Raw genomic sequence first — 12,999 nt, 5'->3', positions numbered from 1 at the left:
AACCTGCCCGAAACTTGAATTCAGCACCACACAGTCTAAAGTTCAGCTCCTAACACCAGATTTCAACGACTTCCCACAAAATTCACGATCGGAGTTTCTGCAGGAGTTTGGGGGAATTCGGCAGACCCTCATGGCCGAGAGCTCTGCATTTCCTTGCATTACCCAAAAAAAACACCATGAGCCCCCAGATGCTTGGCATGCTGCGGAAGACTGCCCCCAGCACAGCCGGGGGCTGTTTTTTAGGGTCCTGGCAGACCCGGAGAGCTGATGTGGCTCCCGTTCCACACTGACCTAAGGCACCCCAAAGCAGACAGCACGGATTCAGAACAAAGCTCCCCCCGGGCAGAACCAAGCCCCAAAACCTGCCCGGACCTCGGGGCTGCTCGCCAGCCCCCCCAGCCCAGCCATGCTCACCCCTCCGCCCCCAATCCTCTTCTTACAACATTTCCGCGCTGAAATCTGAAACACGGCGCTTCCAACCCTCCCTGGGGACGGAGCACCTGCTGCCGGGTGCCTCCAGAAGGGGATCAGAGGATTTTTTTTTTTTTTTTTTTTTATGGGGGGGGGTTAACAGCAAATAAAAGCACCGCGCTTCACCCAGAGGAGAGCCCCGACGCTCAACCCCAAAGCGCCACCAAAACCCCTCGGCGCCACTCCAAAACCCCCCAAAACCGCCCTGGGGGCGCAAAGCAGAGTGTGCCCCCCCCCCCGGGACACACACCCTTAAACCGGGAACCCCAAAACCGGGCACTGGGCACCCCACAAACTGGGGATCTTTGGGGGGGGTCTCCATCCATCCCGGCTGCCCGGGGGGAGCCACCACCGCCCGGGGGGGGGGTCAGCACGGCCCTGGGGGGGGGTCAGCAGGACCCGGGGGGGGGCTCGGCCCCACCGCAGCCCTTTGAACGGCCCCATCGGCCCCGGCCCCGCCGCCGCCCGCCCCCCCCGGCCGTGATGCAGGCGGCTCCTCCTCCCGGCGCTCCGCAAGGGCTGGGAGCTCCCCTCTGCCCGGCTGCCCTTATTTAATTTCCAGTGTGATTTTGCTATTTTTAGCACCTGGATCCCCTCCAGTAAGGCTCGGAGTTCGCTCCTTTTTATTATTATTATTATTAATATTATTATTATTTTTTTTTTCCCTCTTTCCCTCCCCCTTCCCTATTTTTTTTTTCCCCCCTGGCTCCCCGTGAAATGATTTGGACCCGGCTTCCTTCCTCCTGGAGCGCTTTTTCTTTTTTTTTTTTTTTTTAATTTTATTATTATTATTTATATAAATAAGAGGGGGGGGCGGGGGGGGGCCTGGCCGTGCTGTGGATGCGTGTGCGAGTCGCAGCCTCTCTCTCCTCTCTCTCTCTCTCTCTTTGCCTTCTCCTTTCAGATCCGCATTTGCGAGCAGCAGCAGCCAGGAGGGGGGGTTTCGTTCGCTCACAACACAGCCACGCCGGGAGAGGGAGGAAAAAAAAAATAATAATTTAAAAAAAAAAAAAAAGCCACCCAAAAAAAAAAAAAAATAATCCCCAAGCACCCAGCTCCGAGACCAAGCTGACTGTGAGTGCCGGCCTTCCTCTTTCCTTTCTGCTCCGGGGGGGGGTTTGGGGGGTTCAGGGGGGTGCTGGGGGGGCCCGAGGCTCGCTCCGTGTTTGCAAGGGCTCGCGGGTGCCCCTTCGGTTGTTATTAATTACTGGGATTAATAGGGCGATGCACCTGGCGGGGCCGGCATGGGCTGGGGGGGGGCCGGGCTGCGGGGACTTTTCCTCCGATTGATGGGGTTTGGGGGCTCCAACGGCCCCCAACGCCCTGGGGGGGGGGCTCCGGCTGCAGCCCCGGCTCGGTTCGGTGGGGCCGGGACCCCCCCCCGGGTCCCCTCCCTGTGGTTATGGGGTCGGTGCAAGGTGCGTGGGGCCGGGACCTTGCAAAGTGCGTGGGGCCTGCAGCGCGCGTGGGGCCGGGGCCGTGCAAACTGGGGGGGGGGCTCGGTGCAAACTGGGGGGGCTCGGTGCAAATTTTGTGGGGTCGGTGCAAATCGTGCGGGGTCCTGGCGGGTTGTGTGGGGTCGGTGCAAACCGCCTGGGGTCGCCGCGAAGCACGTGGGGTCGGTGCAAAGCACGTGGGGGGGGGGGGGGGGGCTGCGAATTTTGTGGGGTGGGCGCCGAGCACGTGGAGCCCCGGCGGATGCTGTGGGGTCGGCGTGGATGGGGGGGGGGGGGCGCTGCAAATTTTGTGGGGTCGCCGCAAGGTGCGTGGGGCCGGGCAAGGCCCCGTTGGGGGGGGGGGCAGCTGGGGGGGGGGCACACACTCGGGCAGGTCGCTGCAAAGTTGCAGTGAGGGGGCTCAACCCCCCCCTTAAAACCACCCCCCTACCCCTAAAACCACCCCCTACTCCTCCAATCGCCCCCTGCCCCTAAAAGCACCCCCCCCCCCAGCCCATGCCTGCAGGGGGGGGGGGGCCCGAAATGGCGCTGCTGTGCCCGGGGTTTTATTGCAGCCCGCGGGAGGGGGGGGGGCTTCACAAAGCTGCGCTGTTGCCCTTCCTGCCTCTTTTCTTTCTCCCCCACCTCCCTCCTTCCTTTCTTTTATCACTTCCTTTTATTATGCATGCCCAGGAAGGAAGGGGGGTGGTCTGCCCTTAATAGCAAGGGGAAGGGAAGGGGAGGGGGGGGGCTTCAAAGCAGAGCCCCCCCCCATCTGGAGGAGCCTCGGCCCTAAGCCCCCATCCCCGAAGCTCCCCAACTTGTGCCTCCCCCGGCCCCGGGCTGGGTTTCCTGGGTGTGAGGAGATTTTTTTTGGGGTGGGGGGGGGCAGATCTGAGGCACCGCCGCCACCACCTCGGTTCTCTTCCCCCCCCTCTTTTCGGGTTGGGTTGTTTAATCTGGGAGTGGGTGGCGGGCGCGGGGGATTTATGGGGCTGTTTGCACGGGGGGGGGGCCAGGTTGTGGCTTTTGCAAGCCGAGCGCGGCTTGTGCAAGAGGTGGCTGCCAGCAGCACCCTCCACGGCGGCTCCCGACCCACGGGGACGGCCGAGGAAGGGATTTCCCCCCCCCCCCCAGCACCCCCCGACCCCAAGGAGGACGCGTGCCCTCCGCTGGGATTTCACCCCGCCAGCCTCCAGGAGCCCGGCAGCCCCCTGCTCGCGGTTCCCCCCGCCATGAAAAGGGTTTTTTTTTGTGTTTTTTTTTTTTTTTTTTTTTTTTTTTCCCTCTCTCCTCAGCTGCTTCCTTCCCTCCATGGCAACCCAGCTGCTGCCTCCGATCCCGCTCCGACGGCGCGGGGCCGAGCCCCGAGGTGGGGACGGGGACGGCAGCGATGGGGACGGGGACACGGGCGGCACCCATGGGTGGCACCCTGAGCAGCCCCATCTCCCACCCGCATCGCTCACACAGCATCGTGGCCACCAGGCTCTGGCCAGGGGTTGCCCGATGGGGCCAGGACCCCCGAGCAGGGCAGCTGAGGGACCCCCCAGGAGAGGGTACGGCACGGCTGGGGGCTGCGTTCCCTCTGCCAAAGATCGACTAAAAAGAGGGGGGAAAAAAGAAAAAAAAAGGATAAATACTTCTCAGCCCCTGCTCAGCCCACCAGTATTTTCTTCCCTAAACCTTATATATATATATATATATTTTTTTTTTAAGTGCTCCTTGAAGGGCTCGGGGATGCCGTGAGTAATATTTTCGGGTGTTTACATGACAGCACGCACGGTTTCTGTCCCCCCCCCCCCTTAAAAAAAAATCTGCGGGTGGTTTTGTTGTTGTTGCTTTGCACTCGTGAGTCACTTTCAGAGGGGCCTGGAAGGTCTCGGCGTGGTGGGGGCTCCTCGCGCTGCCCCACACCAGCTCCAGACACTGCTGTGGGGTCGGGGTCCCCATGGGGATCGGGGTGCCCCGTGGGTCCCTCCTGCAGCCCCAGCAGCGGGGAGGCAGCAGCGCCGTGCCCCCTAGCTGAAGTTTACCCAAACTGAAAGCAGTTGCTAGAGGCTGAGGGTGGTTAAAGCCTCGTTATAGGGCCGGCACCTCTGGCTGCACGAAACCCGCCAGGAAAAACCTCCTGGGGTCTGCAGCCCTCCGGGGACGCAGATCGGACCCCAAGGGGATGGGTTCGGCCCCGTTCCTGCCAGGGTCCCTGTTCTGCACCCGCCTGATCCCGGCCCCGAGCCCGTCCCTCCGGCTCCTGTGCTGGGAGCAGGGTGTGGAGCACAGCGGCCCCACAGCTCCGGCCGAGCAGGTTTTCCCTACGCCCCCGGGAAGCACCAGGGTGGAGAGGGGAGGATGGATCCTGCTCCTCCACGGGATTTTCCCCGTCAGGCAGGAAAGCCGTGCAGCCCTCTGGGGCATGCACACGGGGAGGGGACAGCCTGGTGTCCCTTGGTGTCCCTAAATCCAGCCAGGGTGGCAGGAGCGGGGTGCAGCCCCCAGTCTGGGCGCAGCGGTGCCCAGGTGGGAGCCGCAGGGATGCGGGAACTTGGCAGGGCCCTTCCTGGCGTGCCCCAAACACTGGGGGTGAGCGAGACCCAGCCCAGCTCCCCCGGCACCCCCCGGGGATCCCTGCGGGCCCCCCGGGGCCGTGCCACCACCCCTCGTCCTGTTCCAACTTGCCGGTGCCGGCAGCGTGTCTGGGATTTCAAGGGCTCCCGATTAAATCTGGAGCCGCTCTCCTCCTCTTGGCAGAAGGGGAGCTGCTCGGGGGGGGGGGGTTGCTCCGTGGGTCGGGCCCCGTGGGAAGGGCTGGCAGAGCCGCCGCTCCCCAAAAACCTCCCGGGGCAGCGGGGGCACCTGGCTAACTCAGCGGGGTTTCTGTGCCGCGGGGTGAGGCTGGGCCCCTGCCCCACAGCCCCGATCCCATTGCTCCTGGGCTGGGAAGGGAAGGCAACGAGGCTGCACCCCACTAGGATTTGGGGGCTGTGCCTCAAAGCCAGCCTCGGGGATGGGCAGGGAGCGGGGGTGCTCCGGGACGGGTCCCCAGGGAGGGGCTGGGCACCCACAGGCTCCCAGAGAAGCACCCAAAGGGGGGCCCTGGGGGTGGGAGAGCGGGGAGCACCCGGAGGCTTCACCCCCTGCATCAGTGCATGGCGTGGCGAGGGGCTCCTGCAGCCCCCCCAGTGCCCCTGTGGGTGCCAGGGTCTGTGGGTGTCAGGCACCCATGGGTGCTGGGGTCCCTGCGTGCAGCGGGGATGGTTTGGCACAGGGCGGGTGCCACGGTGCGGCTGAAATTTGGACCTCAAAATTTTGAGTTACCAACTAGTGGTGGGGGACTCCTTTAGAGGTGGGGGGGTCTCCTCCCGGCACGGCCCCTGGTGATGCTCCTGCTTCCCACCCCCCTCACCCTGCCGAGCCCCTGCAGCCCCCCGGTGCCGGCCGGACCCCTCTCCGTGCAGGGAGAGGAGCAGGACGCGGCCGAGCCCTCGGGACGGGTCAGAGCTGCACGTTCGGGCTGATATTTAACTCCTGGGGGGCTTCCAGCAGCTCCAAACCGGGGGCGCCCCATCCCTCACCCCCCCGCCGGCCACCCCGACCCCACGGCGGGGGCGAGCCCCCTGCCCGCCCCGAGCCCCCCTGCGGGCAGCGGCGGGGCTGTGACCCCCGGGGAGGCTCCGTCGGCTCCGCTCGTCCCTCGCAGCCCCGTGAGTCACTTCCGCGGCCCCCACCGCCCGCCTCCCGCCGGGGAGCGGCGTCGGGTCGCGGCGCGGGCGAGCGCTGACCGGCCTTCCTCCCTTCTGCTCTTCCTCCTCCTCCTCCTCCTCCTCCTCCTCCTCCTCCTCGCCGCCGCAGCCGCCAAGGACGATGAGCGAAGCCGGCGCCAAGTCCAGCCAGGCCCTGGCCTCCAAGGGGGAGAAGGACGCCTCGGAGAAGAGGGGCCGGGGGCGGCCCAGGAAGAAGCCGCAGGTACACAGGAGGCGTCCCCGGGAGGTGGCAGCGGGGGCTCGGGGTGGGGGGGGAGGTCCCCAAGGAGGGAGGGTGGTGGCTGTGGGGATGGGGGGGGCGCAGGCACCTGCGGGGTGGGGATGCTCAGCCCCGGTAACGCCCCCTGCACCGGGTGGATGCTTGGGTACCCCAAATCCCGGGGAGGGCCCCAGCCAAGCCCCCTCTGTGCCACCCCCCCCCTAAAACCCCCGCAGGCGCAGGGGGAAGGCTCCGGGGCCTCCCGTTGCTCCTCCCCAGGCTGCCACCGAACAAACCTGCCTTTACAGCCGGGCTAATTAAAGCCCTATTAGCACAAGCTGCTCAGAGGGATAAGATGCTGCTGGAGCCTTTGTGGTGCCAGAGCCCCCCCCCCCCCACCCCATGCAGCTCCCTGGGGTTGGTGGGCTTTGTGCATCTCCTCCCCCCACTCCCAAACCAAAATCTGCTGATTCCCCAGTATTTCACCACCCAGCTGCCGAGCTGATTTTTGGGGTCCCCTCCCCCCCCCCCCGGTGGGATTATAGGGGTTAAACCACGCACAGCCAGCGGGGAAATGGGGAGAAAACTGGGGGGGGGTGTGAGGATGAGGAGGAGCGAGGCTGCAGAGCAGCCGGATTGCGAGCTGGTGGGGAACGTCCCGCTAAGCCGGGGGATTAACACCGGGGCTGGATGGGTCACGGCCACCACGGCTGGCTGAAGGGCACCAGCAGGACCTGAAGGGCCCCAACTGGAGCCTGAACTGGTCCCAGTGCTCCCAGCACCCCGCAGGATGTGGCCGTGCCCCAGAGCAGGGAGGGGATGCTCGAGCCGGGAGCACCCCTGGGGGCTCGGCAGCCCCCCGCTGTGCCCGGCACGACCCCGGCAGCGTGGGGAATTGCTCTGGGGACCCCCATCCGCAGCGTCCCCCCCCTCTGCTCTCCATCCAGCAGGAGCCCAGCGAAGCCCCGACCCCCAAGAGACCCCGCGGCCGGCCGAAGGGCAGTAAAAACAAGGCCACCCCAAAAGGCAGGGTAGGTAGCCGGCAGCGCCCACGGCACCGTTTCGGGCTCGATCAGTGACAATTTGGGGCAGATCTGCATCCCTGGGGAGGGGGCGGCTGCCGGCGCTGGCACCCGGGGAGGGAGGGGAGGAAGAGCCGGGGCGTGCGCGCTGCCACCAACCTGTTCTGAAAACACGACTCATTTCCTGCACCGCGCCGTGAGTCACGGGGCCGGGACCGGGGCCGGGGGGGGGCTCGGCTGCAGCCCCCACAGTACCTGGGGCCGGCCCTGGGGGATGCCACTGGGGTGATGAATTTGGCAGCTGAGGGAGGAAGGATGGGAGGAAGCCCCAGCAGTGGGGGTGGCACCGTCCCGGCCCCAGCCTGACCCAAATTTCTGTTTTTTCCTCTCTTCCCCCCCCCCCCCCCCCCCCAACTCTGTGTGCTCAGAAAGCTGCAGTCACACCAGGGAGAAAACCTCGAGGCCGACCCAAAAAATCGGTGAGTGGGCTTTTCCCTTCCTCCTCTTCCTCACGGGCCCAATCCTGGCAGGATGCTGGGCACCGGGGAGGGGGGGGCACAACACAACCACCCCGCTCACGGCGCGGGACCCCCAGCGTCCCTTAAACACGGAGCTGTGGGGCTGGGGGGGCGCAGAGCAGTGAGCAAAAAGGGGACAGGGCATGGCATGGGGACAGGGTTGGCACAGGGATGGGGTTGGCACGGGACAGATCCCAGACCCGTGTGTGGCATTCCTGCAGCGTGAGCGTGCAGCAAATTCCTATTTTGTTTTTTCCTCCTTTTTTTCCCCTCTCCCCCTTTCCCCCACCCCGCTGCCACCCACACTCATCGCCCCGGGAGCTGGGAGCAATTTTCCTGCCCGTCCCCACCCCGGGCCGCAGCACTACCCACGAGCTGTGGGGTTTTGCCCCTTTTCCCTCTTAATTTCTCCTGGGGGAGGTGCTGAGGGCGAGGGGCGGAGCGCGATGGGCTGCAAAAACCCAAACGGGGGGAAATTAGGGCTGGGGGGGGGGGCATTGCTTGCAAAACCTGGGCACATCCCCGGCTGTCCTGCATCCCCTGGCATCGCAGCACCGGGATTTTAGGGGGGGGGAATGGGACACGGTTGCAGTGACCCCGTCCCACGCCGGCAGGGCCGTGCCCGGGGACGCCGCGTCCAGCCCTGGCAGCCGCCGGCCGCGTTTTTATGAATGAAGCCGGAGGAAGCGGGGGCCGGCGCTGAGTCACGCTCACGCTCAGCCCTGAGTCACCGCCGCGTGCGGGGCCGTGCTGCTGGCGGCCGTGCTGCACGGCCCCCCCGTCCCCTCCCATCCCATTCCAGTCCATCCTGTCCTATTCCATCCCATCCCATTCCGTCCGTCCTCTCCCATCCCATCCTATCCCATCCGTCCCATCCTTTCCCTTTCCATCCCATCCCGTCCTGTCCCATCCTCTCCCATCCCACTCTCTCATTCCAACCCATCCCGTCCCATCCTGTCCTGTCCCATTTTATCTCATCCCATCATCCCGTCCCATCCCATTCCATCCTGTCCCATTTCATCCCATCATCCCATCCCATCCCGATCCCACTGCTGGCCACGGGGCACCCCCCAGCACTGCAGCGGGCGTGCAACACCCTGCTCCTGGTGCAAGCCTACTCGGGGGTTTCCTCCAAGTTTCCTCCTCGTGCACACGGGGAGTGAGGGCTGGCCCCAAACGCAGGGGAGCGCCGCTGCCTCGGTTTCCCCACCTGTAAAGGGACCCCACCCGGTGCCCCCCCCGCGGTGCCGACCTCCCCCCTTTGCCTTGCAGCAGCAGGACGAGGAGGAGGTGAACATTTCCCAGGAGTCATCCGAGGAGGAGCAGTGACCCCCCCCCCGAACCGACGCTACCTCATCGCCCCGCGGGACCCCCCCATTGCCGGCCCGGGACCTGAGGGAGAGGGACGGGGGGGAAAAACCCCAACACGGCGCCCCCCCGGCTTCTTCCTCCTCCCCACTGCCCCCCCAGCCACCGGCAGCGCTGGCCAGGGGGGGCTCAGCCCCACAGCCTGGGAAAAAGGGGTTGGGGGGCTCAGCCCTCCCCCCGGCGCCACGTTTTGGGGCGGCCCCACTAACTGGGGTGCCAATGGGGCTGGAAACCCGCAGCCTTTGCTGTCCCCCCCCCTCCCAAATTTAGCGATTTCACCCCCCCAAAGCAGGTGCCGGCCGTCCCCCAGCACCGGCTTTGCCCAGGGTCCTCTGCAGGGATGGGGCGGGGGGGAGGCAGCAAAGGCAAAAAAAAAAAAAAAAAAAAAAAAAAAAAAAAAAAAAAAAAAAAAACAAAACAAAACACCCCCAGATCTGGCCCGGGCTGCGCCCCCCCACCCCAAATCCCCCCCCGGGCGATTGCACTGTGCGCGGGAGAGCGGCTCCGCAGCGATGCCGGGGGGTGGGGGGGGGCTGCCCCTATTGCCCCCTCTCCCCGGCCCCGGGTGGCCTTTTCCTGATAGGTTCTGGTTGAGTTTTTAATTTTTTTTGTCCTTTTTTTTGGTGTTTTTTTGTTTTTTTTTTTTTTGCGGTTCTCCTCTCGTTCACAACTACCTCTGGATATTTAAGTTCCACTCTCGGCTCACAGACGTGCTGCTGCTGCTGCGCCGCATTCGGGGCTGCCGGGGCCTCCCCCGCTTGGTTTTTGGGGTTTTTCCTTTTTTTTTTTTTTTTTTTTTTGGGGTGTCGCTGGAGAAGGGGGTTCTCCCCAGTTTAGTCTCTTTTTTTTTGTTGTTGTTTTCATTTTTTTTTTTTTTAGTTTTTCTACTGTTCATGTTGAGGTTCAGGTCGCTCTGCTGCTCCCAGGGACAGAGCCTGCAGGGTGCTGGGGCAGGGATTTGGGGTCCCCCCCCCCGCCGTGACCCCACAGCGGGATTGGGGTCGGTGGTGGGTTTTGGGGCACTCCCGGCAGGGAGAGAACTGGTGGTGGGGGGGGTGTTATTATTTTTAATTTTTATTTTTCAGTCCGCCGTTGATGACCTTTTGGGTTCCTATTTGCAGTTACTTGAATAAAAACATTTTATGGACGTTCGGTGCTCCGGGTCAGCCCCTGGGGGGGGGGGCTGCAATGGGGTTGGCATCTTTGGGGGGGGGGGTAAAAACGAGTGGGATTTGCCCTGGAAAAGCAGCACCAGCGCGTTTATTGCAAAGAAACCCGTTTATTTGCCCCTGGGGGTGTCCTGCCCCCCTGGCTGTGCCCCCACATCCCATTCCCAGTGCATTTAAGGGGCTTTTTTTTTTTTTTGGGGTGGGGGGGCGTTTTCAACGAAAACCATCCCAAAAAAAAGGTGCGTGAAGGTGGGAGGCTCCCCGCTGGCATCGCCCCCGCTGTGCCCCCGCCGCCGTCCTCCGGTGCCTCGAACCCTGGGGGGGGGCGGCAGCCTCAGGCCTTCCACTGCCCGCGGCCCCCCCAGCCGGGCACCACCTGCAACAGACGGGGACCCCCCCAAAAAAAAAAAAGTGAGCACCGCCGGCTGCGGACTTGGAAGGAAGGAAATGGCCGATGGCCCCCAAAAAGGCCGTTTTGGGCCCCCAGAAGGCCATTTTTGCCCCAAAAAGGCCATTTTGGGCCCCCAAAAGGCCGTTTTTGTCCCAAAAAGGCTTTTTTTGGCCCCAAAACGCTCACCCGGGGGTCGTCGGCCTCCACCAGCAGCTCCTGCTCGGCCTCGTGCAGCTCCTCGGCGGGGTCGTAGCTGTACATGGGCAGCAGGCGGTGCCGCAGCCGCTCCGACCTGGGGTGGGGACGGGGGCTGAGCGGGGTCGGGGTGCTGGGGGGGGTCAGGGTGTGCCCCCCCACACCCCCCCCACCCCCCCCTTCCAGCCCCATAACCCCAATTTGGGGCCAAGCCCCTGCTCACCTCCGCTTCTTCTGCACGTACATCACCTGCGGGGTGGGATGGGGGTGTAAAAGGGGGGTGCATGGGGATGGGACCCCCCCCCCCTAGGATCCTCCCCCCCCTAGGACCCCCCCCCGTACTCACTGCGGCCACCACGGCGCCCAGGAGGGTGAGGAAGACGAAGGGGCCCAGCACGGAGCCCACCAGTGAGTCCCCTGTACTGGGAGCACTGGGAGCTGTGGTGTTGCTGCTCATGGCCGGGCTGGGGGTGCGGGGGGGGCTGCTGCCGGCATGGGGGGGGGGGGTGGGGGGGGATTAAGGGGGTCGGGGGCACCCAAGGGTGCCAGCACCCAGCTTCCTGCCTGGGTTGGGTGGGGGGGGGGGGAGCACCCCAGGTGGGGCCCTGCGGGAGGAATTGGGGGGGGGGGGTGAGCAGTGGGGGGGGGGCCCGCAGCACCCAGGGGTGTGCACCCCCCCCCCGGCACCACCCTAAATCCCCCCCAAAGTGGGCAGTGCATTATAGAGCCCCCCCCCCCCCAGAGTACTGTGCCCCCAGCACTGCCCCCCGTGTGCTTTGCAACCCCCCCCCCCCCCTCCGTGCATTGCAGCCCCCCCCGGATCGCTGCACCCCCCCGTGCCTTGCAGCCCATGCACATTGCACCCCCCCATGCACTGCTCCCCCCCCCGAACCGCACCCCCCAATGCTCCGCACCCCCCCAAATCCTTGCACCCCCCCCCCGTGCACCGCACCCCCCCGGGGCATTGCACAGAGCCCCCCCCGTGCACCCCCCTCGTGCATTGCCCCCCCCCGTGCTCAGCACCCCCCTGTGCACCGCACCCCCCCGTACCCCCCGTGCACCCCCTGTGCCCCCCCCGTGCACTGCCCCCCCCTCAGCCCCCCCGTGCCCCCTCCCCATTCATCGCCCCCCCCCTATCGCCCCCCCCGCCCCTCCCGCGCCCCCCCGCGCGCGGCCCGGCCCCGCCCTCCCCACCTGCGCGCGCCGCCCGCACCCGGAACCCGCGCGGCGCGTGACGGAGGGGGCGGGGCTTCTTTTGGGGGGCGGGGTTTGGGGGGGGGGCGGGGCTTGGGTGGGCGGGGCTTGGGGAGGGGGAGGGGGCTGGGGGCGCGGGGCCGGTAGGGGGCGGCAGAGACCGGGCACGGGGGGGGCGGGGGAGGGGGAAAAAGGGAGAAAAAGGGGAAATGAAAGGGAATTGGGGGGGAAAGGGGGGAATAAAAAAGGGGAGAAAAGGGGGAAAAAGCAAGAAAGGGGGGGAAGAAAATGGAAAAAATTGAAAGAAAATGAAAAAAAAGGAAAAAAAAATGGAAAAAAGAGAAAAAAATGGAAAAGAAAAAAACGGAAAAAGGGAAAAAAAGGGAAAAAAGGAAAAAAAGGGAAAAAAGGGGTAAAAAGGGAAAAAAGAAAAAAGGAGAAAAGGGGAAAAAAGGAAAAAAAGGAAAAAGAAGGGAAAAAAGGAAAAAGGGGAAAAGGGGAAAAAAAGGAAAAAAGGGAAAAAAAGGGAAAAAAGGGAAAAAGGAAAAAAAGGGAAAAAAGGGAAAAAAGGGAAAGGGGCTAAAGAGGGAATAAGGGAAAGGAAATAACAAAGGAAAAAATAAGGAAAGGGGAAATAAAAAGGCAATAAGGGAAAGGAAAAAAAGGGAAAGGAATAAAAAAGGGCATAAGGGGAAGAAAAATTAAAAAAAAAAAAAGGGGGGGGGGAAATAAAAAGGAAACTGAATTGAAAAGGGAATAAAAAGGAAATGAAAGGAGGCGGAAAAATCTTAAAAGGAAATTAATGGAAATGTGGAAAAAGGGGCGAAAGGGGAAGGGCTGCGGGGGGAGGACGGACACGGGCTGGGGGGGGGCAGCGGCTGCAGGGGGCCGGGGGCCGGATGGACAGAGGGACGGACAGAGGGACAGACAGCCCGTGCCGCTGTGGTGTTGCCCCCCGCAGACCCCAGCCCTGATCCCGCCGTGCTCCAAATCCGCTTTGTGCCGGGAGCAGATGGCCCCGTAAATAGGTCGGGGGGGGGCAAGGGGAGCCCCGAGGCACTGGGACAGCCCCCAGGGTGCTGACACCACCCCTGGGGCACCCTCACGGGGCTGGGTGCGGGTGGGGGGCACCAAGGGGTTTGCTGCATTGGGGAGGGGGCGTGGGGGCTCGTCCCTGTGCCCCCTTGGCCCTACAGAGCCCAGCGCTGGGGGCGATCCCGGTGTCCACAGCATCCCCCGTGGCCCTGCTGCGTCCCCAGGGGGTCCCAAAGCCCC

The 12,999-nt window shown here is 64.1% G+C and overlaps 2 protein-coding genes across 4 annotated transcripts; one reads left to right on the top strand and one right to left on the bottom strand.

Moving 5' to 3' along the window:
* Positions 1-621: 621 nt before the first annotated feature.
* Positions 622-9,922, top strand: HMGA1 (high mobility group AT-hook 1). Of its 3 annotated transcripts, none has more exons than XM_084302070.1 (6): positions 622-1,070; positions 1,376-1,545; positions 5,757-5,870; positions 6,818-6,898; positions 7,318-7,368; positions 8,680-9,922. In XM_084302070.1, the coding sequence occupies exons 3-6, from the start codon at positions 5,769-5,771 to the stop codon at positions 8,734-8,736; spliced, it is 291 nt and encodes a 96-aa protein (XP_084158196.1). In that variant the 5' UTR covers positions 622-1,070; positions 1,376-1,545; positions 5,757-5,768; the 3' UTR covers positions 8,737-9,922. The 3 variants fall into 3 exon arrangements, with proteins under 3 accessions (XP_084158196.1, XP_084158195.1, XP_084158194.1); XM_084302069.1 differs by having other exon boundaries at positions 6,815-6,898; XM_084302068.1 differs by having other exon boundaries at positions 6,788-6,898.
* A 114-nt stretch (positions 9,923-10,036) lies between these two features.
* SMIM29 (small integral membrane protein 29) lies at positions 10,037-11,749 on the bottom strand. Its single transcript, XM_084301704.1, has 5 exons — positions 11,725-11,749; positions 10,877-11,015; positions 10,754-10,779; positions 10,522-10,627; positions 10,037-10,320 (listed from the first exon to the last, which is right to left on the bottom strand). Exons 2-5 carry the CDS (start codon positions 10,985-10,987, stop codon positions 10,279-10,281), a joined length of 285 nt encoding a protein of 94 aa, XP_084157830.1. The 5' UTR covers positions 10,988-11,015; positions 11,725-11,749; the 3' UTR covers positions 10,037-10,278.
* Between the last annotated feature and the right edge of the window lie 1,250 nt (positions 11,750-12,999).

The sequence above is a fragment of the Netta rufina genome (genome assembly GCF_964035555.1).
Source record: "Netta rufina genome assembly, chromosome: 26".
Taxonomy (NCBI): domain Eukaryota; kingdom Metazoa; phylum Chordata; class Aves; order Anseriformes; family Anatidae; genus Netta; species Netta rufina.
The sequence above is the reverse complement of the archived record's forward strand: the minus strand, read 5'-3'. Positions and strand labels throughout refer to the sequence as shown.